General features: G+C 37.8%; 1 protein-coding gene and 1 pseudogene across 6 annotated transcripts in view; one reads left to right on the top strand and one right to left on the bottom strand.

Moving 5' to 3' along the window:
• Positions 1 to 27,128, top strand: part of AGO3 (argonaute RISC catalytic component 3) — a 132,508-nt gene that overhangs the window by 15,724 nt on the left and 89,656 nt on the right. For 3 of the 6 annotated variants that reach the window (XM_061412524.1, XM_061412523.1, XM_061412525.1), the window contains exon 2: positions 13,449 to 13,620. In XM_061412524.1, coding sequence (XP_061268508.1) covers positions 13,449 to 13,620 — 172 coding nt within the window. Of the gene's footprint in view, positions 1 to 13,448; positions 13,621 to 14,879; positions 15,003 to 24,693; positions 24,759 to 27,128 lie in introns of those variants that run through there. The other 3 variants (XM_061412529.1, XM_061412528.1, XM_061412527.1) reach the window with 2 other exon arrangements.
• LOC133245056 (large ribosomal subunit protein eL21-like) lies at positions 15,888 to 16,666 on the bottom strand (annotated as a pseudogene).

Genomic DNA, 27,128 nt, shown 5'->3' with positions numbered 1-27,128 from the left:
GCCGGTGTGGCTAGAGCCTGTGCTTCGCCACAAAAGAAGCCACCACAGTGAGGAGCCCACGCACCATGAAAAGGAGCCTCTGCTCACCACAAGTAAAGAAAACCCAAGCAAAGCAACAAAGACCCCACGTAGCCACAAATAAATAAGTAAAAGAGAAAATTGACTTTTATACCTTTAAAAATAACTACAGTGCTGGACAACCTAGCCAAAACAATTAGGTAAGAAAAAGAGTAGAAAAGGCATTCTTTTTTTTTGCTATTACGATTGGTATTTATAGAGTATGCAGTAATACAGGAAAAATATTTGAGTTACACTGAAAAAAAATCAGAATACAAAAAATACATATAAACAGAAAACCACTACAATGTAGAAAAAAATTTTTATAAGAGAAGATTATACATAGAAACACCAGTGTTCAACATGGGTGATGGGACCACGGATTTTTTTCCTCTGCCATTACCAGGTATTTTCTGAACTGTATATAATTAACAATAAATCCCAATTTTAAAAACACTGCAAAATCCAGTTGAGATTTTTGCATAGAGCAAATTCAAAGAGTAAGTAAGAGAGTACACTGGAACACTGTGAGTGGAGTTTGTCAGTGTCAGGTCAGACTCAGACTTTTCATTGCTCCTTACCAGCAAACTTGATAATGCTGCCCCAAGATGCTTTTCAAATAACAATTTATAACCACTGACTATATATTTGACCCACTGAAAAACACCCACCTTGGCTCCTGAAAGAAGCCCTGAGAACAGTGTGTGTGTGCTTAGTCACTTAGCTGTGTCCGACTCTTGGACCCCATAGACTGTAGCCTGCCAGGCTCCTCTGTCCACGAATTCTCCAGGCAAAAATACTGGAGTGGGATGCCATTTCCTTCTCCAGAATACTACCAGTGCTGAAACAAGCTGATGAACAATTCTTAACCCGTTCACACACTGGACTGGAAGGAGTAAAACTGTATTTGCAGATGATGTGCTATTATATATAGAAAACTCTAAATTGTGAAAAACTGTTGGAAATAATAATTGAATTTAGTAGAGTTGCATGACACAAAATCAGTATACAAAGCCTAGTATATTTCTATATGCTAACAACTATCAAAATGATAGAATTTTTAAAAATCCCAGTTACAGTAGCATCAAAAACAATAAAATGCTTATGGAAAGATACTCTATGCTCATGGATTGGAAGAATTAATATTGTTTAAATGTCCACACTATTCAAAGTTATCTACAGATTCAGTGCAGTCCATATCAAAATTGCAATGGCAAAAAAATAAATCGCAGGGCATTTTCTACAGAAATAGAAAAAGCAATACCGCAGAAGACCCCCAATAGCTAAAACAATCTTGAGAAAGATGAGCAAAGCTGGAGGCATCACACTTCGTGATTTCAAACTATATTACAAAGCAATATCATAATAGTGTGGTATTGGCATAAAAATAGGCATATAGATCAATGTGAGCCTAAAAATAAACCCATGCATATCTACTCAGTTTTTGACAAAGGAGCAAAAAGTACACAGCGGGGAAAGGATAGTCTGTACAACAAATGGTGTTGGGAAAACTGGATAGCCATATGCAAAAGAATGAAACTAGACCCTAGCTTATACCATATATAAACATTAAAATGGATCAAAGACTAACAGAATACCTGAAACCATAAGACTAGAAGTTTTACTCCATAGCACCTAAGCTTCTTGACATTGGTCTTGACAGTGATTTTTTTTTAGCTTAATACCAAAAAGCAAGTTAAGGCAACAAAAGCAAGAATAAGTGGGTAAGACTATATCAAAATAAGTCTCTGTTAGCAAAGAAAATCATTAACAAAAGGAAACTTTATAGAATGAGAGAAAATATTTGCAAACCACGTATCTGATGAAGGGTTAATATCCAGTATATACAAGAAGCTCTTACAACTCAACAGCAGAAAATAACTTGATTGAAAAATGGGCAAAGGACTTGGAATAGACATTTTTCCAAAGAAGACGTGCAAATGACCAACCAGTACATAAAAGGTGCTCAGCATTACCAGTTATCATAGAAATGCAAATCACAACCACAATGAGATATAACCTCATACCTGTTGGGATGACATTTTATCAAAAAGACAAGATGATAAATGCCAGTGTGAGTGTGGAGAAAAGAGAACCCTTATACACTGTCGATGATAACATAAACTGGTACAGCCACTGTGGAAAACTGTGTGGAGGTTCCTCAAGAAATTTAAACTAGAGCTACCATATGCTCCTTTACCAGCTGGGGAAGAGTAGGGGGAGGGATAAATTCGGAGTTTGGGATTGACACGTACACGCCACTATTTTTAAAATAGCCAACAAGGACCTACTGTATAGCACAGGAAACTCTGTAATATTCTAAATGGGGAAAGAATTTAAGAAGTAATAGATGGATGTATATGTATAACTGAATCACTTTACTGTGCATCTGAAACTAACAGAACATTGCTGCTGCTGCTGTTGCTAAGTCACTTCAGTAGTGTCCGACTCTGTGTGACCCCATAGATGGCAGCCCACCAGGCTACGCCATCCCTGGGATTCTCCAGGCAAGAACACTGGAGTGGGTTGCCATTTCCTCTAGAACATTGCTAATCAACTATATTCCAATTTTAAGAAACAAAGAATAGAGCTGCCATGTGTCCCAGCAGTCCCACTTCTGAGTATATATCCGAAGGAAATGAAACCATTACCTTGAACCAATATCTGTACTTGACTGTTCATTGCAGCATTCACAGTAGCCAAGGTATGGAAACTATCTTAAATGTCCATCAGTGGATGAATTGAAACAAAATGTGGTATGTGTGTACACACACACACAGTGGAATATTGTTCAACCTTTGAAAAAGAAGGAAATCCTGTTACTTCTGACCATGGATGAGCCTAGCTGTCAATGAGCTAAGTATAATAAGACAAAGACAGATACTGCTTGGTATCACTCACATGTGGAGTCTTTAAAAAAAAAAGTAGAAAAATGGTTGTCAGGGGATGAGGGAAATAGAGAAAGGTTGGTACAAGTGTACATACTTTAAGATGAATAAGATTATACTGTGAGTAAGAGCTGCAGATTAATGTATACCATAGTGACTAGAATTCATTATACTGTGTTGTGTAATTGAAATTTGCTAAGAGTGTAGAACTTCAGTGTTTTAAATCCTCCCCTCCTTGCAAAAAGGTGAATATGTGAGGTGATGGATGTGTTAATTAACTTGGTAGGAAGAATCTGTTCACAGTGCACAGGTCTATCAAACTATCATGTTGTATGCTGTAAATATCATTTAGAAAATTAATAGGCAAGTGAGTCAGAGTTGTGCCTTTTCCCTGATCATTAGATCTGAAATTTGAACTCAGATCTGAGACCATACTTCAATTGAAGTAATTTAATATATTACTCTCTTTATATGTTAAGAGTTTAGCCTACTGCCCTCCAGGCTTATCCATGCAAATAACAGAAATCAAACTGAAACTAATTAAAGCAAAAGGGGTTTATTGACTCATGCAATCTAAGGAAGGTTGAGTGGCAGTAGGAAGAACAGATTTGCAGCTGAGCTCACATCTGGAGCAGTTGGAACTGGAAACTTATGGTATCAGACTACTACTCCATCTCTTATTTTGACTTCACTGTACATGTAGCTCTACTATATGTAGTTTCCATTTTATCCTACTGTTGATTGGCTTTTTCTACACGTCAGAACATTTGATCTCCAATGGCTGTTATATCTCACAGCCTTAGTCCCTGAAGAGGAAATGCCTGATGGTTGTTTAGGTCCCAAGTTAAAAAAAAGTCCCAAGGGAAGGACTACTTATTAGTTTTTCTAGGTTCTGGTGTCTGTCCCTGGACCAGTCAATTGTGGCACGAGTTCATGTAAGAACATATCAACTACAGGTATTCTTTAGTACTTGGGAAAGTGTACAGTATTCAAGAGAGTAGCCATGAGGTAGAGGAAAATGATGGTGTTGTGCTTGGCATACAGTCCTGTGAATATCCACTACAGTTGCTTGTTTCATTGTTTATAATAGTGAAAAATTGGAAGCAAGCTAAATATCCTGGAGTGAAGCTTGGTCAGTTGTAGTTCATCAACTTAATGGGTCATTAAATAGCTGTTAAAATTATGGTTATTAAGACCTTGGGCTTCCCTGATGGCTCAGTGGTAAAGAATCCACCTGCCAGTGTAAGAGACACAGGGTCAGTCCCTGTGTCAGGAGGATCCCCTGTAGAAGGAAATGGTACCCCACTCCAGTATCCTTGCCTGGGAAATCCTGAGGGCAGAGGAGTCTGGCAGGCTGTAGTCCATGGGGTCACAAAACAGTCAGATACAACTTAGCTACTACACAATAACATATGAAGATATGCTCATGATGCTACATTAAATGGGAACAGAATATAACATTTTATATACAGGAGCCTGGTAGGCTGCAGTCCATGGGGTCGCGAAGAGTCGGACACGACTGAGCGACTTCACTTTCACTTTTTCCTTTCATGCATTGGAGAAGGAAATGGCAACCCACTCCAGTGTTCTTGCCTGGAGAATCCCAGGGACGGGGAGCCTGGCGGGCTGCCGTCTATGGGGTCACACAGAGTCGGACACGACTGAAACAACGCAGCAGCAGCAGCAGCAGCAGCAGCATACAGTGTGTTTGCTACTGTGAAACTTGAAAATTCAGATTACTGAAACAGATTTACAAAGTCATATGACAGAGGATCGGGTTTCAAGCAGGAGACACAGGTTTGATCCCTGGGTCAGAAAGATCCCTGGAGAAGGAAATGGCAACCCATTCCAGTATTCTTGCCTGGGAAATCCCATGGGCAGAGGAACATGGTGGGCTACAAATCCATGGAATCACAAAGAGTCAAACACAACTTAGAGACTAAACAACAACAGCATTGACAGAGGGTCACTGTGGTCCAAAGTCTGGTGCCGAACTTTGTAGATCCTGACCCTTTGTCTTGCCAGGCATCCAGAAACCATCATCACCATGAGGAACTGACTGATGCTAACCAGAGTTCACAGGAAACTGATATATAAATCATAATGTTAATCATTTGCAAAGAAAAATACTATTTCCAGAGCATCAAGCAGATTCATATTGACTAGTCATGAGGCAGCAAACTTCTCTCCCTCCAGTGGTCTATATGGGCATCCAGACAATAATTAGAAGATTGGTCTGAAATTGTGGAACCAGGAAAAGGGGCTTAATATGAGGCACTCGTAAGTATTAGGGATAGAAATATCACTCACTCACAAACTCTGTCCTCAGATCACTCAGTTTATATGAAAATACAGGTGTTAAATAGCTATAGAATTTTCTCTGTATAGAGTAGGCAGGCTACTTTATTAGGCTCAGAACTCCCACTAAAGAAAACTAAAACATCTGAATGAAATAGAACAAAATGTCTTATTAAAAGCATGGAATAATTAAGAATAGGTTGCTGAAAATCAGACATTCTGCATCACAACCACTAGTTGGGAGACTATTTGCCATTATGTTAAATGGGAGAAAGTATAATGTGTTAGATATTGGCCTAACCTCAACTGATTTCCCCAAATGAGAAATTGATGCTGGGAAGGACTGAAGGCAAAAGGAGAAGAGGGTGACAGAGGATGAGATGGTCAGATAGCATTACTAACTCAATGGACATGAGTTTGAGCAAACTCCAGGAGATAGTGGCCAACAGAGGAGCTGGTGTGTTGTAATCCATGGGGTCTCAAAGAGTTGGACACAACTTAGCAACTGAACAATAACAACTAACTTAAGTACATTAACACACTGTACATCGATCAGAGTGTCATGTTAGGATGTAAAATGCTTAGGAACATCTTTCCTGATCACGATAATTAATATGGTTGGTTATAAACAGTTGTTTTGTGAGTAGTACATGACAAATGGACGAGCTTTTTAAAAATTATCATTTTACTGCATTCTTTCCTTAAATTGAAATATAATTGATATATGTTAGTTTCAGATGTACAACATGATTCAGTATTTGTAAATATTACCTCCACAACAAGGAGGTAATAACATCTGTCAACATAACTTAGTTAGAAATTTTTTGTGATGAGAATGTTTAAGGTCTACTTTTTTTTCTACTTTCAAGTATGCAGTACAGTATTATAAACTATAGTCATCATGTTGTACATTACATCCCTGCTGCTGCTACTGCTGCTAAGTCACTTCAGTCGTGTCCGACTCTGCGACCCTGTAGACGGCAGCCTACCAGGCTCCCCCGTCCCTGGGACTCTCTAGGCAAGAACCCTGGAGTGGGTTGCCATTTCCTTCTCCAATGCATGAAAGTGAAAAGTGAAAGTGAAGTCGCTCAGTCATGTCCCACTCTTATCGACCCCATGGACTGCAGCCTACCAGACTCCTCCATCCATGGGATTTTCCAGGCAAGAGTACTGGAGTGGGGTACCATTGCCTTCTCCACATTACATCCCTAAGACTTACTTATTTTGTAACTGAAAGTTTGTACTTGTGATCCCCTTCACTCATTTTGCCTACTCCCATAATGCTAAAGAGGGCTTCTCAGGTGGTGCTAGTGGTGAGGAGTCTGCCTACTAGTGCATGAGAGGCAAGAGACTCAGATTCGATCCCTGTGTTGGAAAGATCCCCTGAAGTAGGAAATGGCAACCACTCCAGTATTCTTGCCTGGAAAATTCCATGGACAGAGGAGTGGCAGGCTACAGTCGATGGGACTGCAAAGAGTCAGATGCAACTGAGCGACTGAGCACACACATGGTGATAAAGAATCTGCCTGTCAGTGTGTGAGAGGCAAGAGACTTGGGTTTGATTTCTTGGACAGGAAGATCCCCTGGAGAAGGGAATGGCAACCCACTCTGGTATTCCTACCTTGAAAATTCCATGGATAGAGAAGCCTGACAGGCTGTGGTCTATGGGGTCACAAAGAGTCGGACACAACTGAGCATGTGTGCACCTCTGGCAACCACCAGTCTCTTCTCTGTTATCTATGAGGTTGGGTTTTGTTTTTTTTTCTCTCTCTGTCTCTTACATTCCACACACAGATGAGGTCATGTGGCTTTGTCTTTGTCTGATTTGTTTCACTTAGCATAATGTTTTCAAGGTCCATCCATGTTTCAGATGGCAAGATTTCCCTTTTTATGACTAAATAATTTTCCATTTTGTATATAGAGCACATTTTGTTCATCCATTCATCCAATGGACACCTAGGTTGTTTCCATATCTTGACTGTTGTACGTAATACTGCGGTGAACGTGAGAGTGGATATGTCTTTTTAGGTTGCTGTTTTCCTTTTCTTTAGATAAATATCCAGTAGTGGAATTGCTGGTGGTTCTTCTAGTTTTAATTTTTAAAGGAATCTTCATTCTGTTTTTCATGGTACATGTACCAGTTTACATTCCTACCGATAGTGCACAAGGGTTTCCTTTCTCCACATTCTTGCCAACACTTGTTATTTCTTGTGTTTTGATAATAGCCATTCTAAGATGTGAAGTGATGTCTTATTGTGGTTTTGACTTGTATTTTCCTGGTGATTAATGATGTTGAGTGTCTTTTCATGTGCCTGTAGTCCATCTGCATGTCTTCTTTGGGAAAATATCTGTGCAGAGCCTCTGCCCATTTTTTTAATTGGATTTTTTTTTCCCTGTTGAGTTTTATGAGTTCTTTATGTATTTTAAGTATTAACCCCTTATCAAATATGTGTTTTGCGAATGTATTTTCTCAGTTTATGCTTGTATATTCATTCTCTTGTAGAACAGGTTTTTATTTTTAATGAAAACATCAATTTTTTATTTAATATGTTGTGCTTTTGGTATCTATGTGTTTCTCCTAAGAAGTCATCACCAATGAACACTGGGGTACATGTGTCTTTTTAAGTATACATTACCATATGTAAAATAGACAGCTAATGGGAAGCTGCTGTATCACACAGGGAGCTCAATGCCGTGCTCCATGACAGCCTAGAGGGCTGGGATGGGATAGGGTGTGGGAGGGAAGTTCAAGTGGGAGGGGACATATATATATATAAGTATACATATATATTCACATCGTTGTATGCCAGAGATCAACACAACATTGTAAAGCAATTATCCTCCAATTAAAAATAAAAAAATGTTTAAAAATCATCATCAAGGTCACTTATGTTTTGAACTAGGAGTTGAGTAGCTCTGCATTTTACGTTGAGGTTCACGAGCCATTTGAGTTTGTTTTGTTTGGGGTTTTTGACCATACTGTGTGTCTAGTGGGATCTTAGTTCCCTGACCAGGGATTGAACCTGGGCCCTCAGCAGTGATAGTGTAGAGTCCTAACTACCGGACCACCAGGGAATACCCTGAGTTAGTTTTTGAAAAAAGTATTAGATCTGTGTCCAGATTCTTTTCTTCTTTTTTTTCTTTAACACGTGGATATCCATTTGTTTAACAGCACCATATTTTTAAAATGTCCTTTTTCCATTGAATTGCCTTTGCTCCTCTGTCAAACATGAGTTGACTGTGTGGTTCAATTTTGGGGCTATCAGTTCTGTTCCTCAGATCTATTTTTCTGTTTTTTAATAAAAACCACACTAAAGTAATGCTAAAAATTCTGCAAGCCAGGCTTCAGCAATATGTGAACCGTGAACTTCCAGATGTTCAAGCTGGTTTTAGAAAAGGCAGAGGAATCAGAGATCAAACTGCCAACATCTGCTGGATCATCGAAAAAGCAAGAGAGTTCCAGAAAAACATCTATTTCTGCTTTATTGACTATGGCAAAGCCTTTGACTGTGTGGATCACAATAAACTGTGGAAAATTCTTCAAGAAATGGGAATACCAGACCACCTGACCTGCCTCTTGAGAAACCTATATGCAGGTCAGGAAGCAACAGTTAGAACTGGACATGGAACAACAGACTGGTTCCAAATAGGAAAAGGAGTATGTCAAGGCTGTATATTATCACCCTGCTTATTTAACTTCTATGCAGAGTACATCATGAGAAACGCTGGGCTGGAAGAAGCACAAGCTGGAATCAAGATTGCCGGGAGAAATATCAATCACCTCAGATATGCAGATGACACCACCCTTATGGCAGAAAGTGAAGAAAAACTCAAAAGCCTCTTGATGAAAGTGAAAGAGGAGAGTGGAAAAAGTTGGCTTAAAGCTCAACATTCAGAAAACAAAGATCATGGCATCCGGTCCCATCACTTCATGGGAAACAGATGGGGAAACAGTGGAAACAGTGTCAGACTTTATTTTTGGGGGCTCCAAAATCACTGCAGATGGTGATTGCAGCCATGAAATTAAAAGACACTTACTCCTTGAAAGAAAAGTTATGACCAACGTAGATGGCATATTGAAAAGCAGAGACATTACTTTGCCAACAGAGGTCCGTCTAGTCAAGGCTATGGTTTTTCCTGTGGTCATGTATGGATGTGAGAGTTGGATTGTGAAGCAAGCTGAGTGCCGAAGAATTGATGCTTTTGAACTATGGTGTTGGAGAAGATTCTTGAGAGTCGCTTGGACTGCAAGGAGATCCAACCAATCCATTCTAAAGGAGATCAGTCCTGGGTGTTCTTTGGAAGGACTGATGCTGAAGCTGAAACTCCAATACTTTGGCCACCTCATGCGAAGAGTTGACTCATTGGAAAAGACTCTGATGCTGGGAGGGATTGGGGGCAGGAGGAGAAGGGGACGACAGAGGATGAAATGGCTGGATGGCATCACCGACTTGATAGACGTGAGTTTTGAGTGAACTCCGGGAGTTGGTGATAGACAGGGAGGCCTGGTGTGCTGCAATTCATGGGGTCGCAGAGTCGGACATGACTGAGCAACTGAACTGACTGAACTGAACATTTCTATTTCTATTATTGTAGTCTTACATATTAGCACCAAAAAAAACCCCAAAAAACTTAGGTATGAATCTAACAAAATATGTATAAGATGTATGTGAAGGAAACTGTGAAACTTTGATTAAAAAAACAAAGAAAATCTGTGGTTTGGTGGTGTAGTCTCTAAGTTGTACCCGACTCTTGTGACCCCATGGACTATATAGCCTGCAAGGCTCTTCTGTCCATGGGATTTCCCAGGCAAGAATACTGGAATGGGTTGCCATTTCCTTCTCCAAAAGAAAATCTAAATAGAGATATTCTATTATACATGGGTAGGAAGACTCATTATCATAAAAATCTTAGTTCTTCTCAACTTGATTTATGTATTTAGCACAATTCTAAACAAAATCTCAGCAAGTTATTTTATGGACATTGAGAAACTGATTGTGAAGTTTATATGGAAAGACAAAAATACCCAGAAGAGCTACATGATATTAAAGGAGATTAAAGTCATAGAACTGATTGACAGTACCTGATTTCAAAGCTTACTATAAAATATCGTAATCAAGACAGTATATGTTATTGACAAAAGGATAGATACATCAATGAAACAAAATAGCACAGCAGAGTGAGTTCCAATCCCAGTTCTGCTACTAAAACAAAAAGACATCCTACGGACTGGAAGAAAATATTTGCAAATGATTCAACCAACAGGGGCTTAATTTCCAAAAATACAAACAGCTCCTACAATTGCATAACCATAAAAAAAAACAAACAAACAAAAACCCACTCAAAAAAACAGAGTACCTAAATAGACATTTTTCCAAAGAAGACATACAGAGGAAAACATGCTCCACATCACTAATTAAAATTGCAAGTGAGAACTGTAATGAGGTATCACCTCAGGCCAGTCAGAATGACCATCATCAAAATGGCCATCCTACACATTGTTGGAGAGGGTGTGGAGAAAAAGGAACCCCCTACAGCGTTGGTGGGAATGTAAATTGTTGCCGACACTATGGAAAACAGTATGGAGGTTCCTCAAAAAACTAAAAATAGAGTTATCATATAATCTAGCAATCCCAGTCCTGGGCGAGTACCCATACAAAACTATAATTCAAAAAGATACATGAACCCCTAATTCATAGCGGCACTATTTACAATATCCAAGGCATAGAAACAACCCAAATGTCCAACAGCAGTTGAATGGATAAAGAAGACGTGAGTTACATATATGGGCTTCCCTGGTGGTCAGCTGGTAAAGAATCCACCTGCAGTACGGGAGACCTGGGTTCCATCCCTGGGTTGGGAAGATTCCCCTGGAGAAGGGAAAGGCTACCCACTCCAGTATTCTGGCCTGGAGAATTCCATGGACTGTATAGCCCATGGGGTCACAAAGGGTCGGACACGACTGAGTGACTTTCACTCCACTCTACTTCACTTCTTCATACATGGAATATTACTCAACCATTATGTGTATATAAATATATATAGATAAAGAAGATATGTTACATATATGTAACATAATATTATGTTATTATGCAGCCATTAAAAAGAGTAAAATAATGCCATTTGCAGCAATATGGATGGACCTAGAGATTATCATATTAAGCAAAGTAAGTCAGAAAAAGATAGGGACTTCCCTGGTGATCCAGCAGCGGCTAAGACTCCATTCTCCCAATGCAGATCGCTTGGGTTTAATCCCTGGTTAGGGAACTGGATCCCACATGCTGCAACTGAGAGTTCACATACCTCAACTACAAGAATCCTGCATGCTACAGTGAAGACCTGGCACAGCCAAATAAATTTTTTTTTTTTAAAGAGACAAATGCCATGTGATATCACTTATATGTGGACTCTAAAATACAACACAAATGAACATGTCTAGAAAACAGAAACAGACTCACAGACATAGAGAACAGACTTGTGGTTGCCAAGGAAGAAGCAGGTTGGCGGCGGGAAGGACTGGAGTTTGGTAGCAGATGGCAACTATTATATGTAGGATGGATAAACAACAAGGTCCTACTGTATAGCTCAAGGAACTATTTTCAGTGTCCTGTGATAAACCAAAATGGAAAAGAATATGAAAACGGATATATAACTGACTCACCTTGCTGTAAAGCAGAAATTAAACACAACATTGTAAATCAACTATACTTCAGTAATGTTTAAAAAATAAAAATAATTGTTATAAGATGTAGTAAGAGCTTGGTAAATTTTATCTGTTTATGTTCTGATTTGATCCTGACAAGATTCATGAAAAAGGCAGATTAGGTATTATTTCCGTTTTATAGATCAGGAAATAGAATTTAAGGGCTATTGTTGCTGCTTAGTCGATTCAGTCGTGTCCGACTCTGTGCGACCCCAGAGACAGCAGCCCACCAGGATCCCCTGTCCCTGGGATTCTCCAGGCAAGAACACTGGAGTGGGTTGCCAATTCCTTCTCCAATGCATGAAAGTGAAAAGTGAAAGTGAAGCCGCTCAGTTGTGTCCGACTCTTAGCGATCCCATGGACTACAGCCCACCAGGCTCCCTCCGTCCATGGGATTTTCCAGGCAAGAGTACTGGAGTGGGGTGCCATTTTCTTCTCCTTAAGGGCTATTACTGTGTAACAAAGAGCAAGTGGTTAGGGGCTTCCCTGGTGGCTCTAGTGGTAAAGAACCTGTCTGCCAGTTCAACAGAGGCCAGTTCAATCCCTGAGCCAAGAAGATCCTTTGGAGTAAGAAATGGTAACTCCAGTATTCTTGTCTGGTGAATCCCATGGACAGAGGAGCTTCGCAGGCTACAGTCCATGGGGCTGCAAAGAGTCGGACATGACTGAGCAATTAACACACACTTACTTTGTTTATTGTGAATAGTACTGCTATGAGCATAGGTATATAATTATCAATAGCCCACTTTCAGGTTTTTTTGGGTTATACCCAGGGGTAGATAATAGATCTATTGTATCATATGATAATTCTGCTTTTAATGTTTTGAGGAACCACTCTACTGTTTTCCAAAGCAGCTGTACCGTTTTATATTTTATCAACAGTTTTTCAAATTTTATCTGCTTTTGTGTACCAGTAAGCTGTATTTTTCTAAGACTTTGTCTAATTCATCAAACTTTCAAATTTATTAAGTGTTTGTAATGTCTTTGGTATTTGTGGTAATACATTTTTTCCATTTATATTGGTTACTTCAACCTTTTTTCTCATGTTATAAAAGTTTGTGTTGTCTGGAATTTATCACTTTATTTATCTTTTCAAGTAATTGATTTTGTGCTTTGTTGATCTTTTGTTTGTTTGTTTGTTTATTTTGTTCATTTGCTCTTACCCTTCTATAAGATTATTCTGCTGTTGGTCACACACTCTTTGGATACGAGTGGTTTGTGGATTTGTGGTTTGCTTATGCTCACCTGGGTTTTTGGGATTGTTTTTTCCACCCGTTCCAAAACAATTTTTCAGAGGTACCCCGTTTTTTTCTCTGTATGTTTTAATGAAGAAAGTAAATTGGAGTGAAAGAAAGGGGTCTTAGAATTGACATCATTTTTCAGCACTAGGCTTTAGTCATTATCAGCCGTACTTAAAATTCTAACCTACCCTGGTTGACAGGATTATCAAACGCAGCTTGTAACAGTGTTTCTGTCTCTCTTTTTTTCCCCTTCCCTGGCAGGACCCGTTGGGGCCCAGCCCCTACTCATGGTGCCCAGAAGACCTGGCTATGGCACCATGGGCAAACCCATTAAATTGCTGGCTAACTGTTTTCAAGTTGAAATTCCAAAGATTGATGTCTACCTCTATGAGGTAGATATTAAACCAGACAAGTGTCCTAGGAGAGTGAACAGGTAAGAATCAAGAAGTCACAGAGATCTTTTGCTGTTGGTTTTTGTCTTTGCTTTAGAAATTATGTTTATCTTGTATGTCTAAATAGCAGTGTTTAATGTCTAAATTTGACCAAGAACACATGGTAATTTTCTTTGAAATTGACTGTACTTCAGAGGTGTGATAATGGGGGAAATCTACAAATAGTCTTGAAATTTTTCTGTTATAGTAACCTTATATGTTTTCTCTGTGATAATAGAAAAGGTCCAACTCACTGTTACGTGCTCTTAAAATCAGACTGAACATTTTTTTCCTTTGCTATTAGGTAATATCTATCTGTGCTTTTCTTTTCTCTTCCCACCTACCTTGAGCTTATTTACCCCTTCTGTAATATTCCCTTTGAGACAATGGTGATTGTCATGATTTTATGCCTTTCCATCCTCAACTCCTCTAATTGTTCCCTACTCTTATACAGGAATAAGTATATATGATATATAAAGATTTGCAGTCTGCTGTTAATAAGATTCTCTCACTCCCTCCAAATACTATGGATGTGGATATGGTTTATGTAATATAGGAAATGTGAAAGGAATTTATGACATGATGTACACCACAAAGGAGGTTTTTTTAATTGAAGTATACTTGCTTTACAATGTTGTGTTAGTTTCTGCTATACAATAGCATGAATCATCTATAAGTATACATAGACTCCCTCCCTCTTGAACCTCCCTCCCACTCCCTCCAGGTCATCACAGAGCGCTGAGCTGAGCTCCCTGTGCTGTTCAGCAGCTTCCCACTAGCTGTCTGAGTAGTGTACATATGTCAGTGCTACTCTCTAAATTTGTACCACCCTCTTCTTGCCCCCTCCTGTGAGATAAGATCCATAAGAAATATGAAATAAATTAGTACTAAGAATCTTTGTAATAACATGTAACAGAAAACCCCTATCATATGAGTGTTACAATTAACGTAATAACAGAGTTCTTCCTGAGGTCAGGAGGCAAGTTGTAGAGTATTACAAGTGGAGAAACCTAAGGTATCAACTAATCTGATACCTTTTTTCCCCCATACCTTTTTTATACCTGAAATCAAGAAAGGTTGAGAGGCTTATTCAACAACGCTTACTAGTAGCAAATGTGAGACCAGAACTCCAGAATCCTGACTTGATAGTCGTTAAGAAATAATTTGTAAAGCAAGAAGGGAAGGAATTGAATTAATCTAAAGAGTTGGTAGAATTGCAGATAGCTGTAGTAAAGAAAGCACTTTTTGTTTTGTTTTTAAGATAAGGCAGCAGTAACAAAGATACAAACTCCAGGAGATAGTGAAGGACAGGGAAGCCTGGCGTGCTGCAGTCCATGGGGTCGCAAAGAGTCGGACATGACTTAGCGACTGAACAACAACAAAGGTATGGCAGTTGAGGAGAACCAGGCGTACTGACCTAAGCCAGGCTCAAAGGGGAGGTTCTAGTCAGTTACTGCAGCGCTTGCCATCTGACTAGATGATTACCTAATCTTGCTGTAGCCTCTGCCTCTTTCCTGAGCTTTGGACTGACACCTTACTATCTATAAAGGACTTCAAACAACTTACTCTCTGAATCCTCCTCCCCACACTCTGCTCATGTTGCTATATTCTTTTTTTCTACCTAAATTTCCAAACTAGAACTTCCTTTTCCTCCTATTGGTGATCATGTCCTATTGCTTCTTTTTCAGAAACTATTCCCTAATCTGGCCCCCTCTATCCGTATTACTGCCACCTTGGTTTCAGACCCTTATTTGTTGCCTAGACTATTGTAATGACCTTGTCTGCCCTAACGTCTCTTTCTCTCTCCATTCTCCTAACATGTCTACACTTTTGGCATAGTTATCCTTTTAAGTAAGAAATCTGATTATTTCACTCGCCTACTTTTAAATGTGTTCAGCTGCCTATTGCCTACAGAATAGCATCCCAAGTTTAGTATAGTATGCCCTTCTTAGTTTGGCTCTAACCTTCATCTTTTTTCATATTCTGCGACTCCTACCTGGAATGCCCTCTCTGCCTTTATCTAGCTGGCAAACTTCTATTATTTTTCAAGACGAACCTTTTGAACTCCATAGTCAGATGGTAGTTCACTTTTTAAAATAAATAATAACTGGCAGTTTATTAATCGATGGAGTATATTGCACAACAAATTCCCTCACATCTTTCAGGAAGAAAACCCGTTAGATTTGAAGAATAAAGACATCACCCACTGAATTTGGACATCATTAAAAGGTGCTTTAAATATTTCTTTGGGAAAAGGGACACAACACTTCTACTCAGGGGAAACATACAGTCCAGGTCTTTTATTTTCTTTGTAGCCATTGTGGCATGAATTCATGGAGAAGGGGCTCAGCAGTTCAGGCTCCTTCCCACTGGTTCTCACAGAGTGTGTATCTCTGGGTGGAGCAAGCTGGTGCTTCAGCTCAACCCAAATACTTTTCTTTTTGGCTCCCTTCTTTTTCTAATCATTTTCCTTTATACATTTCAGGAAGCTGTCTTGGCTCTTAGACTGCTTAATGTGCTCCATGTGCACATTAATTCTCTTGGCAAGAACCTTGCCCTTAACTTGTTTGTTTACACGGATGCCATCAGCATGCTAGGTAACACTGTAGACTCTTCCAGTTTTGCCACCGTAACATTTATGGGGCATTCCTTGTCAAGAATGGTGCCCTTCCCTTGTTATCTACAACATCACCTTTCTTGTTGATGTGCATGATATATGTGGCCACAGGAGCAACTCCATGTTTCCTAAAAGGCCTAGAAAACATACAGCGAGTACCCCTCCTCTCTCCCTTCGTGTTGGTCATTTTGGGAAAATGCTGGAGGGTGGCGGTTCCAGCCAAAAGGCCAGCTCATTCTATTATGACCTTGTAGTACTTGATTGGTATGCACTTTTGTTATATTTAGTACAATATTTGTTGCTACCTTCTTCTCTCAGCATAACCTCTTCATGAAAAGTTATATTCTTTATCATCATCTGATCTTAGCTCAGTGATTGGCACAGAGTAAATACTCAATAAAATGAACAAAATGCTTATAAAACTAAGAGGGGATGAGTGTATTGGTGAGAGACAGGAAAGAGAACTGGACGTTACAAAGGGCTTCGTATGGATGTTCAGTACCCTATCCTCTCTCCTAGAATATGCAGGTTAGTCTTTATCATAGTATCCTTTTCTTTTGTCTGTCTTTGTGCTTACAGGGATTACCCATCTCATGCTGCACTCTCAAATTCCCTTTTTCTTGTTTCTCAGAACTAGGGTGTTAATGTGTAAATTTGAACAAAGAATAATCCTGGCCTTTCTGGTAGATGTTTACATTTTTTAAAGGCATTTATTAATCTAAAGAAATCTCTTAACCAATAGAATGTCTAAGGCAAATATTTCTTAGCTGAATTTCTTATTATCGCCTCTCCAGCTTGCCCTACCTGAAAGAATTGTCCTTAAATTTAGCAATATATAGTGGAGAATTCTTATATGTTATTTATTGAATAGGAAAATTATATAATTATAACGTTAGAAACAGAGATCAAATTGCCAACGTTTGCTGGATTATGGAGAAAGCTAGGGAATTCCAAAAAAATTTGCCTCTGTTTCGTTGACTATGCCAAAGGCTTTGACTGTGTGGATCATAATAAACTGTGAAAAGCTCTTAAAGAGGTGGAAATACCAGACTATCTTACCTGTCTCCTGAGAAATCTATTTGTGGGTCAAGAAGCAACAGTTAGAACCCTGTATGGACAGGGTTGTCTGCTGTCACCCTGTTTGTTTAACCTGTACACCAAGCACATCATGAAAAATGCCCGGCTGGATGAACTCATCCAAGCTGGAATCAAGATAGCGGGAGAAACATCGACAGCCTTAGATATTTGGATGATACCACTCTAATGGCAGTAAGCCATGAGGAACTAAAGAGCGTCTTGATGAGGGTAAAGGAAGAAAGTGAAACAGCCGGCTTAAAACTAAATATTAAAAAAACTAAGATCATAGCATCCGGCCCCATCACTTCATGGCAAATGGAAGGGGAAAAGGTGGAAGCAGTGACAGATTTCCTCGTCCTGGGCTCTGAAATCACTGCGGATGGTGACTGCAGCCATGAAATCAGAAAATGATTGTTTCTTGGCAGATAAGCTATGACAAACCTAGACAGTGTGTTGAAAAGCAGAGACATTACTCTGCCGACAGAGGTCCGTATAGTCTAGGCTATAGTCTTCCCAGTGGTCACATACGGTTGTGAGAGTTGGACCGTAAAGAAGGCAGAGCACCTTCATTCAAACTGTGGTACTGGAGAAGACTCCTGAGAGTCCCTTGGACAGCAAGGAGATCAAACCAGTCAATTGTAAGGGACATCACCCCTGAATACTCCTCGGAAGGACTGATGCTGTAGCTGAAACTCCAGTATTTTGATCATTTGATGCAAACAGCTGACTCATTGGAAAAGTCCCTGATGCTGGGAAAGATTAAGGGCAGAAGGACAAGAGGGCATCATAGGATGAGATGGCTGGATGGCATCACCAATGCAATGGACATGAATTTGGGCAAACTTCAGGAGATGGTGAGGGACAGAGAGGCTTGGCATGCTGCAGTCCATGGGGTAGCAAAGAGTCGGACATGACTATGTGACTGAACAACAACAACAGTGTTAGAACAGCAAAATCACTTGAAGACAAAATGGGTTGGAATTGAGGGAATGATAGGAGTTGGAGGCTTGGGACTTTGAGGTATGTCAGTTAAGGGTTTTTTTTTTAATATTTCAGATGAGTCTCTCATAAGAGACTGAGGCAGTCGCAGTAATGTTGGGTATAAAAGACCAAAATTATTTATATTAGATTTGTTCCTTTTCTTACCTTTTTTTGGTAAAGGAATAATCACATGTTATATGTGTGTATATGAAGTTGTGTACCACAGAGTTTCAACATGTTGGTTAAATTTGAGAGGAACATATATATAATAAATTAGTGTGGTACATTCTGGTTTTAACTTACGGCCCTGTTGACATCCCTAATTGCATTTCATCTTTATGTTGCTTTGTCTTCTTATGTTATTTGTCAGTAGAAGTAAAGGATCTGTAATTAAGATGTTTCCAAATGGAAATTTTTTTATCATGTACCTTTTATTTGAGTCTTGACAGGAGCTAGAGGATCTCTTTGGGACTCTAAAATTGGCATTAACCAACTTTGTACTTTGCTAATAATATTGACTTAATTTTATGTCAACATCCACGAAACTTATTCCTTTTGTTTTCTTCAGAAGACTAGTTCTTGTCTTCACTTTTTGCAGTATTACATACAAGTAGTCATTTAAAATTGTTGATGGGCTTCCTAAATTGATTTAGTTCTTACACGTCAAAAACTAGAATTCCAAAAGTTGGAAACTCAATAGAACCTTACAATTCCTTTTCAATATTAACTAAATAGTTATGAGCCAAAATGTAGCAGTATTTAAATCAACACATATGAGGTTTCTCTTGTCCATATGCCACATGCTCAAATATTTGGAACTATGACATTAATCATACTAGTAGAATGATGTATTGCAGCCAAGCAAGTTTCCACTTTAGTCAGAAGAGTTTTCTTGGACAAAATATGCAGGAAATGCTTGTGAATCATCTTGTGAGTCAATTTTTCTACCTTAGATTTTCTTTCTGTTGCTTTTTTTGTTCTTTCCTCACTTCTTTTCTGGAGTATGTATCTATGTGTTTCTTTTTTTCCCTATTTAATGATTTCATTTTAAAATCATCATTAGTTAAAAGAGTAAAGCAGGTTTCAGATGTTTCTAGGTGCTTTTTTACAAGTGAATGGTATTAATAACTAAAAGTTAATTTTTAGAAGTATTATGACCTAGAGTGTAAAATCTGTAACTTGAGATTTTTATGCTCGTTTGTCCAACTACTAAATGTGTATCAGGGTAAATCCTCAGTAGGCTGTCAATGTACTTATTCAAAGTTGTTAAATAGTGAAATAGATGTGAAAATTGTTTATGCAGCATGATTATAAATGCAAGATCTACTTGTATAAAGATAGAAGGAATCTTGAAATGGTAATAGAGTGATCAAATTTTTTATTTAATTTTCTTTCATAAATTAAACATTATCTGACAGTCATTATATTAGGATGATTGTGCTTACTCAGTCAGTCGTGTCAGTTGTGACTCTTTGCCACCCTTTGGACTGTAGCCTGTCAGGCTCATCTGTCCGTCGGATTTTTCAGGCAAGAATAGTGGAATGGGTTGCCATTTCCTTCTCCACAGGATCTTCCTGACCCAGGAATTGAACCTATGTCTCCTGCATTGCAGGCGGATTCTTTACCCATTACTATTTTATTACGATTAATGACATAGTGCTGAATATTTGTGCATATTGCATACAGAGGTAATATAATTCTGATGATTGAATTTTAGAAGGAAAAAGTATATCTATATTGAAAAGATTTTGGCTTTTATGTAGAAATCATCACAAGTCAGAGTGTTTGAAGAAACTCTCTTTTGTTATTTGGAATATTATTGACAGTGTTATACTAGGGTAGTGTTCCAAGAAAGGGACATTCTTTTTTTAAATAGCAACTTTATTGATATACAATTCACATAGTACACAGTTCACTCATTTAAAATGTACAATTCAGTGTTATTTAGTGTGTTTACAGTGATAGTGGACAACCATCACCCCAGTCATACTTTAGAACATTTTGTCCTCTGCCAAAGAAATCTCATTAGCAGCCACTCCCCATTTCCTCCCTCTCTGCATCCCTCCCTCCTTGTATCCCTGCCCAACACTAGCCTACTTTCTGGCTCTGTAGATTTGCCTTTTCTGGACATTTCAATATAAATGGAATCATACAGAATGTGGCCTTTTGTGTGACCGACCTCTTTCATTTCACATGTTTTCACATAATGTTGTAACAGAAAGAAGTAAAACTGTGAGTCGCTCAGTTGTGTCCGACGCTATGCAACCCCACAGACTGTAGTCCACTAGTCTCCTCTGTCCATGGGATTCTCCAGGCAAGAATACTGGAGTCGGGTAGCCACTTCCTTCTCTGGGGATCTTCCTAACCCAGGGACTGAATCTGTGTCTACCTGCATTGCAGGCAGATTCTTTACAGTCTGAGTCACCAGGGAAGTCCCTTAATGTTGTAGTATCTATTAGTATTTCATTACTTTTTATTACTTAATAAGATTCCATTGTATGGATATTTTGTGTTTCTGTTCACTTGTTGATGGATGTGGGAGTTGTTTGCACTTTTTGGCTCTTAAGATTCATGTTGCTGTTCACATTCATGTTTTCATTTCTCTTGAGTGTATACCCAAGAGTGGAATCAAATAGCAACTCGATGTTTAATCTTTTGAGGAACTGCCAGAATCTTCCAAAATGGATGCATCATTTTACATTCCTGATAGCAGTATGTGGTGATTCCAGTGTCTCTACATCCTCATTAACATTTGTTATCTGTCTTTTTCACTAGCTATCTTAGTAAGTGTTGAGTAGTATCACATTGTTACTTTGATTTGCATTTCCCTGATGGCTAATGATGTTGAGCATCTTTTTGTGTACTTATTGGCTATTTGCATATTTTCAGAGAAATGTCTGTCCAAGTCTTTTGCCCATTTGAAAATTAAATCGTTTGCCTTTTTTGTTACTAAGCTGTAGGAGTTCTTTATACCTTATCAGATAAGATGATTTGCAAAAGTTTTCTCCTTTTCTGCACCGTGCCTTTTTTACTTCCTTTTAAAATTTTTTCTTTTTTCTTGCAATTGAGATATAGTTGATTTACAATACTATATTAGTTTCAAATGTACAACATAATGATTTGACATTTAATAGATTATACTCCATATAAAGTTATTATATAAAATATTGGCTATATTCCTTTTGCATTTTCACTTTCTTTGAAACACATTTTTTATTTTGATGAAGTCTAGTTATTTTTTCTTTTGTCAACTGTTCTTTTGATGTGTTTTGAGGGGTATACTTCTGATTAAAATGATTTAGAAGACAAACCCCAAAAAACACTGCCAGTGAAAATTAAATGGTTTAGTTTTGCATGTTCAGCTGTCTTGGGGAAACTTTACCGTACAAAATATATAATTTTTAAAAAGCAAGTTTTATTTGCCTTGTTAGTCGTTAGTCACTTGTAAGATAAGAAAGCTAATAGATGGTGAATATTTCAAATCTCAAAATTCTTTTAGAGTAGCATCTAAATAAATTACTCACTAATCTTTTGGCTGATATTCCTACAATATATTTGAAATTGAAAGGTATTTTTCAAAGATACTGTTGTAAATAAAGATATGTCTAAACGTAGGGACTGTAGGTAGGGTTTATTTTTAACATCTATCCATTTGTGTAGATTCAAATTACAAAAACAGCTGTATAGTATTCCATTGTAGGATGTGCCTTGATTGTTTACTTCTAGGCTGCTCCTTTTTTTTTTTCTTAGACTGAGTTAATTTAAAGCAGTTATCTGAACGTGCTATATTATTGTACCAATTAAGAATGCTATTGGTACTAGATTTCAAAATTTATGGATCTGACTAGAACTATAATTCTAAATCTACGGTAACTTTTAAAGTCTTAAAGATCGTTTCTTATATCTTGCCTATGTTTTCTTAACTGTTTAATTTATTGTGCGTCTGTTTTGTGTCAGGCACTGTGCTAAGCTCTGGGGATAACAAGATAAATAAAACATGCTTCCTGCCAAGGATTTTATAGTCTGTGTAGAGTGACAAGTTCTGTGAGATGTGTGGAGTACTGATTCCCAATTTTGGTTATGGAGATAGAGTAGATGACATGCTATCTGAGCTGAATAGTTACCTAGTGGAGCAGGGGAAAGAATATTCCATATAGGGAACATGAGTAAAGGTATGACATGTTTACATAACAGAAATTAGCCAGTATAAATAGAGTAGATAGAGACTGAAAAGTTGACCAGGGAATAGGTTATGAAGGATCTTAAGTCCATGCTAAGGCTTGTGAATTCAGAAAGAGTAGAGAGCCATATTCCCATGGACAGAGGAGCCTGATGGGCAACAGTCCATGGGGTCGCAAAGAGTCGGCCATGACTGAGTGACTTCACACCCTCATTCAGCAATAAATAAATATATATATTTATATACAGAAATTAATTTTTTAATTATTAAAAAATTATACTACTATTCTAACTTTGTGTAACTATCAAAAAATTAAAGGTGGGAAACAATATTTGAAATAAACTAAGACTATAGTAATTTGAAATGTTCTGATTTCTGTACCAGAAACCTGATAGAATATGTGCTACACACTTGAACAGAAAAAAGTTACAGCTTGCTGAAAATGAATGAATGAGTGAGAGTTTCACTGTTAACTCACATTACAGAAATCCCGTTATTCCCTTAGGATTTCTTGTGTACCTACATGTGCTGTTACACCTGACCATCTCATGTGGACTAAGTGAGGGCACCAGTGTCAATCTCTATTCATGAATATTAGTCCATCTTGATTAGTAATTGTTAGATGAAAATTAAATATAAATACTTCTAACGATTTTTTCTCATCCTCTACATACCCCCCTAGCACCTCTAGTACTTGCTTTTTTAAATTTGAAGTATAGTTGATTTATAACATTAGTTTCAGGTGTATAGCTTAGTGAGTCAGTATTTTTTGCAATTATACTTCATTATAGTTTATTAAAAGATAATGCTTATAATTCCCTATGCTGTCCTCTTTGCTGATCTGTTTAATATTTTATGCTGCTGCAGCTGTTTAGTCCCTAATTTGTGTCCAACTTTTTGCGACCCCATGGGCTATAGCCAACTAGGTTCCTCTGTCCATGGGATTTCCCAGGTGAGAGTACTCTGGTAGCTTGCCATTTCCTTCTCCAGGGATCTTCCCAACCCAGGGATCGAACTCACATCTCCTGCACTGCAGGCAGATTCTTTACCACTGAGCCACCAGGGAAGAGGTGATAGTTAAAATCTAGGGAGAGTGCATAGAATCAAGATAAGAAGACTGAGAATAGATTCCTGGGATAAGACTCAGGTTTGTCAATGAAGACACTTAGGAGATTGGAAAGGTAGGAAAACCAGGACAAAGTAGAAAGTAAGTCAAGTATCATGATTTTCAAGGATAGATCACAGTTGCAGATGCTCAAAGAAGCCAGAAATATAGAGACTGAAAAGAGACTGTGTCTGAAGAAGTCAATGGTGGTCTGGAGGAGAGTGTTCTAGAGGAGAATGGTTAGTGTAAGCCACCTTGAGTTTAAAATCTATTACTCAATCTAGTCTGTCAGTCGTTTGTGAATACTAGAAGTGTTTATAGATTAACTACTGTGGTTATATAAGGTTATGAAAGAATTCATACCCATGTGAACTGGCAGTGAAGATAGTTTATGGTGAAATGCTCTGATGTACTATGAATTTTGTAAAGTATTAAAAATTTGATCTAAAGTATAACTCTACTCTGCATCTTTAAACTTTATTTTGACACAAAAGTATTTATTGGCTACCCTCTCTGCTACTTAGCACAGAGGTATGAAGTTAAATTAGAAGTTGGAAGGATACTAGGAGAGCTTGTCAGCTGTTTGCATTGTGTTTTATAAACCACTGGGTGATTTTAGCATCTTGTTATATCTTAGCAGTATTGTTATACCTTCTCCAGCATTCTTGCCTGTAGACTCCTCATGGACAGAGAGCCTGGGGCTACAGTCCATGGGGTCACAAAGTCGGACACGACTGAGTGACTCAGCACAGCACATACTTCAGCCATCTTCCTTTATTCTGTCTGTGCTATAGTCACAGATTAATTTATTAGCTGGGAATACTAAATTAAGGTGAAAAGTCACTTCAGAGGAATGTATTATTTCATGCCTTCTCCTAAAGACTAATGTAATATTTCCCATTCTACCTTTAGGGAGTAGAAAATTAAGAGGTACTTAAAAATGAGATGAATGAAGATGGGTGTCTGTGAGTTTATAGTAACAATTAACAGGAAAGGAAAATAATTTCCTCTCCTCCTTTTTATGTTAAAATTTCCCTCTCCTACCATTTTTCTGTTGTATGAGTCAGGTGATAAAGTGGAACTTACTGAAACCAATATTAAATTTTACTTTACAGTCTGTGCACCAGAGCATGATGGAATCAAAAGACTTGGTACCAGAATGTAGGAAGTGGTGGTTGAGGTAAGAGTGGGAAGGTAGGCTGTAGCCCTCTGTAAGACCTAATGTACTCAGGTAGGTTCCATTTTTGTAGTGATTGCCAGATATTCTTCAGAATTTAAAAATTGTATCCTGAGGTTCCTCAGAAATGCATCATATTATTCTTTGCAAGAATTCTTCCTTCTTCAGACTAAGATTATTACTAAAAGGAAGCCACTGAAAAGTGGTTAGAAGTTCTTATTCCCAATTATTTAGATTTTCTTTCCTGCATGCTATTTTAGAAGTTAAAATATTTTATGTATTTTGGTTATTGTAGCTTTACTTTTTATTGTAAGCTAAGAAGCTGGCTTAACAATACACACTTAAAATATTGTTCTGAAATTTCTACATGTGAACGAGAGACACCCCCCCATTGTTATAATAAAAGGCTAATGCTCCCCAACTATACTGTGGAGAAAATTCCATTCACAGTTTCTGTTAATTACCAGCATTCATTCTTTGTATTATTTACAGTATTTGATGCTGGTACATTATAATGTATCTGTTAGTTGTTTGGAAGAGTTCAGTATATCAGTATAATTCTTGAAGCATGTTTTTGAGATAATTATGCTTAAATTTTTATATAAAAATAGTACCATTCATATTTACTTTTTTCACCCAAGGTACTTTCACTGATATCCCACATTATCCTTGTAACAGTCCAAGACTATTAACCTCAGTTTTATTGATAAAGGGACTAAATTTAGAGAGGCCAAGTGAATTTCCTAACAATTTAGTGGCAGAATGAGACTAAAACCTCTTGTCTGCTTATTTTTTCTCCAGTAGTTATGTTACCACATATTATAAAGATTTTTCAAATTGGCCATTTCTCAGTTCAGGCTTTATTCATAATTCAGTGAGTACTTTTGCTGCTCTAGCTGACTAGATGACTAGATAAATTAGTATTTTGGAGAGCTTTTCCTCTAGTTTTACATCCCTTCCTGATGGACATTCTGATAAACTACCCTTAGCCACTGTATCATTTGAGATAAAAAGCAAAAAGTTGCAGTCCCTGGATTTGTCAGTTTGTTAACTTGAATAATAAAATTCCCTTAAAAGTCAAATATATCATTTAATTATATTGTATTAGTGAGAGGTTAAAGTTAAAATTGTTCAATGTGTCTATAATTCTGTAAAGACTCTGAAGTCTTGAGTTCAAATCAATTTTTGGTGTAATTACTCATAAAGGAGTCTCTGTATCTTATACTATGATAAAATCTGCAATTTCATATTTGATACTCTTAATTAAATTTTACTGTTAGAGGGCATTGTAGATATTATTCATTTCAATCTTCTAGTTGGTATCTTCGCTTACATAACTGCTCCTTGAACAGTTCTAGCAAGGATGAACTCAGGTACTTTATGAGATAGTGTAAACCACTTGTGAATAACTCTGGTGGTTAGAAAATGTTGGAAATTTTTGTTCCAAAATACTGCTCGTTATATTTTCCAACTATTTGTCTGATTTCTGTCCTCCCATACAAGGAAGATACTCAGGTTTTCACATGACAGACAGTCTGTCAAAATAACTGAAGACTTCTCTAATTTCCTTTGACTCCTTCCTATTTCCAGACTAAGAGTCTTTACTTTGATTTATTTTTATTTATATTATGTGAGGTTCGGTCAGAATTATCTTCTTCTGGTTGTGTTTCATCTGTTAGGGTCTTAAGTTTTTTTCAAATTGAACAGAGTACTCCAGAATTTGAAATGACCTGTGTAATAGATGGTGGGAAGGTTACCTGCCTTATACTGGCTATTTAAATACATGCAACTTGAGTTCTTTAATTTTGAAGAAACTATATCACAGTATTAGTTCATTTTGGATTTATAGTCATCTAAAACTTCCCTGGTGGCTCAGATGGTAAAAAAAACTGCATGCAGTACAGGAGACCTGGGTTCTATCCCTGGATTGAAAAGACCCCCTGGAGGAGGGCAGGGCAACAAACTCCAGTATTCTTGCCTGGAGAATCCCATGGACAGAGGAGCCTGGCGGGCTACAGTCCATGGAGTCGCAAAAAGTCGGACACAACTGAGTGACTGAGCAGAGCACAAAGCCCTTTTGCATGAAAGCAGTGGATAAGTTCAGATCCTTTCATTTATTTTTATTGCTATTGAACTTTTCAAACATAAGTGTTTCGACTTACAGTTACCATTATTATATTTCATCTTCATTTATTTAGTTTATTGTTGCAATTTATCAGTAGCTTTTAACATTACTAATTTGTTTTTGGCATACTAGCCTTTCTTGTGTTTTTTATCATTTGAGAGTTTCTTAACCAACAGATTTTTTTTGATTACTTATTATATGTAGGGCACTAGATATGTTTCTTTTGCTTATTGTATTAATAGTTCGGA

The sequence above is a fragment of the Bos javanicus genome, chromosome 3 (genome assembly GCF_032452875.1).
Source record: "Bos javanicus breed banteng chromosome 3, ARS-OSU_banteng_1.0, whole genome shotgun sequence".
In the NCBI taxonomy this organism is placed as follows: Eukaryota; Metazoa; Chordata; class Mammalia; order Artiodactyla; family Bovidae; genus Bos; species Bos javanicus.
Note: the sequence above shows the minus strand (reverse complement) of the source record. Positions and strands in the feature narration are given on the sequence as shown.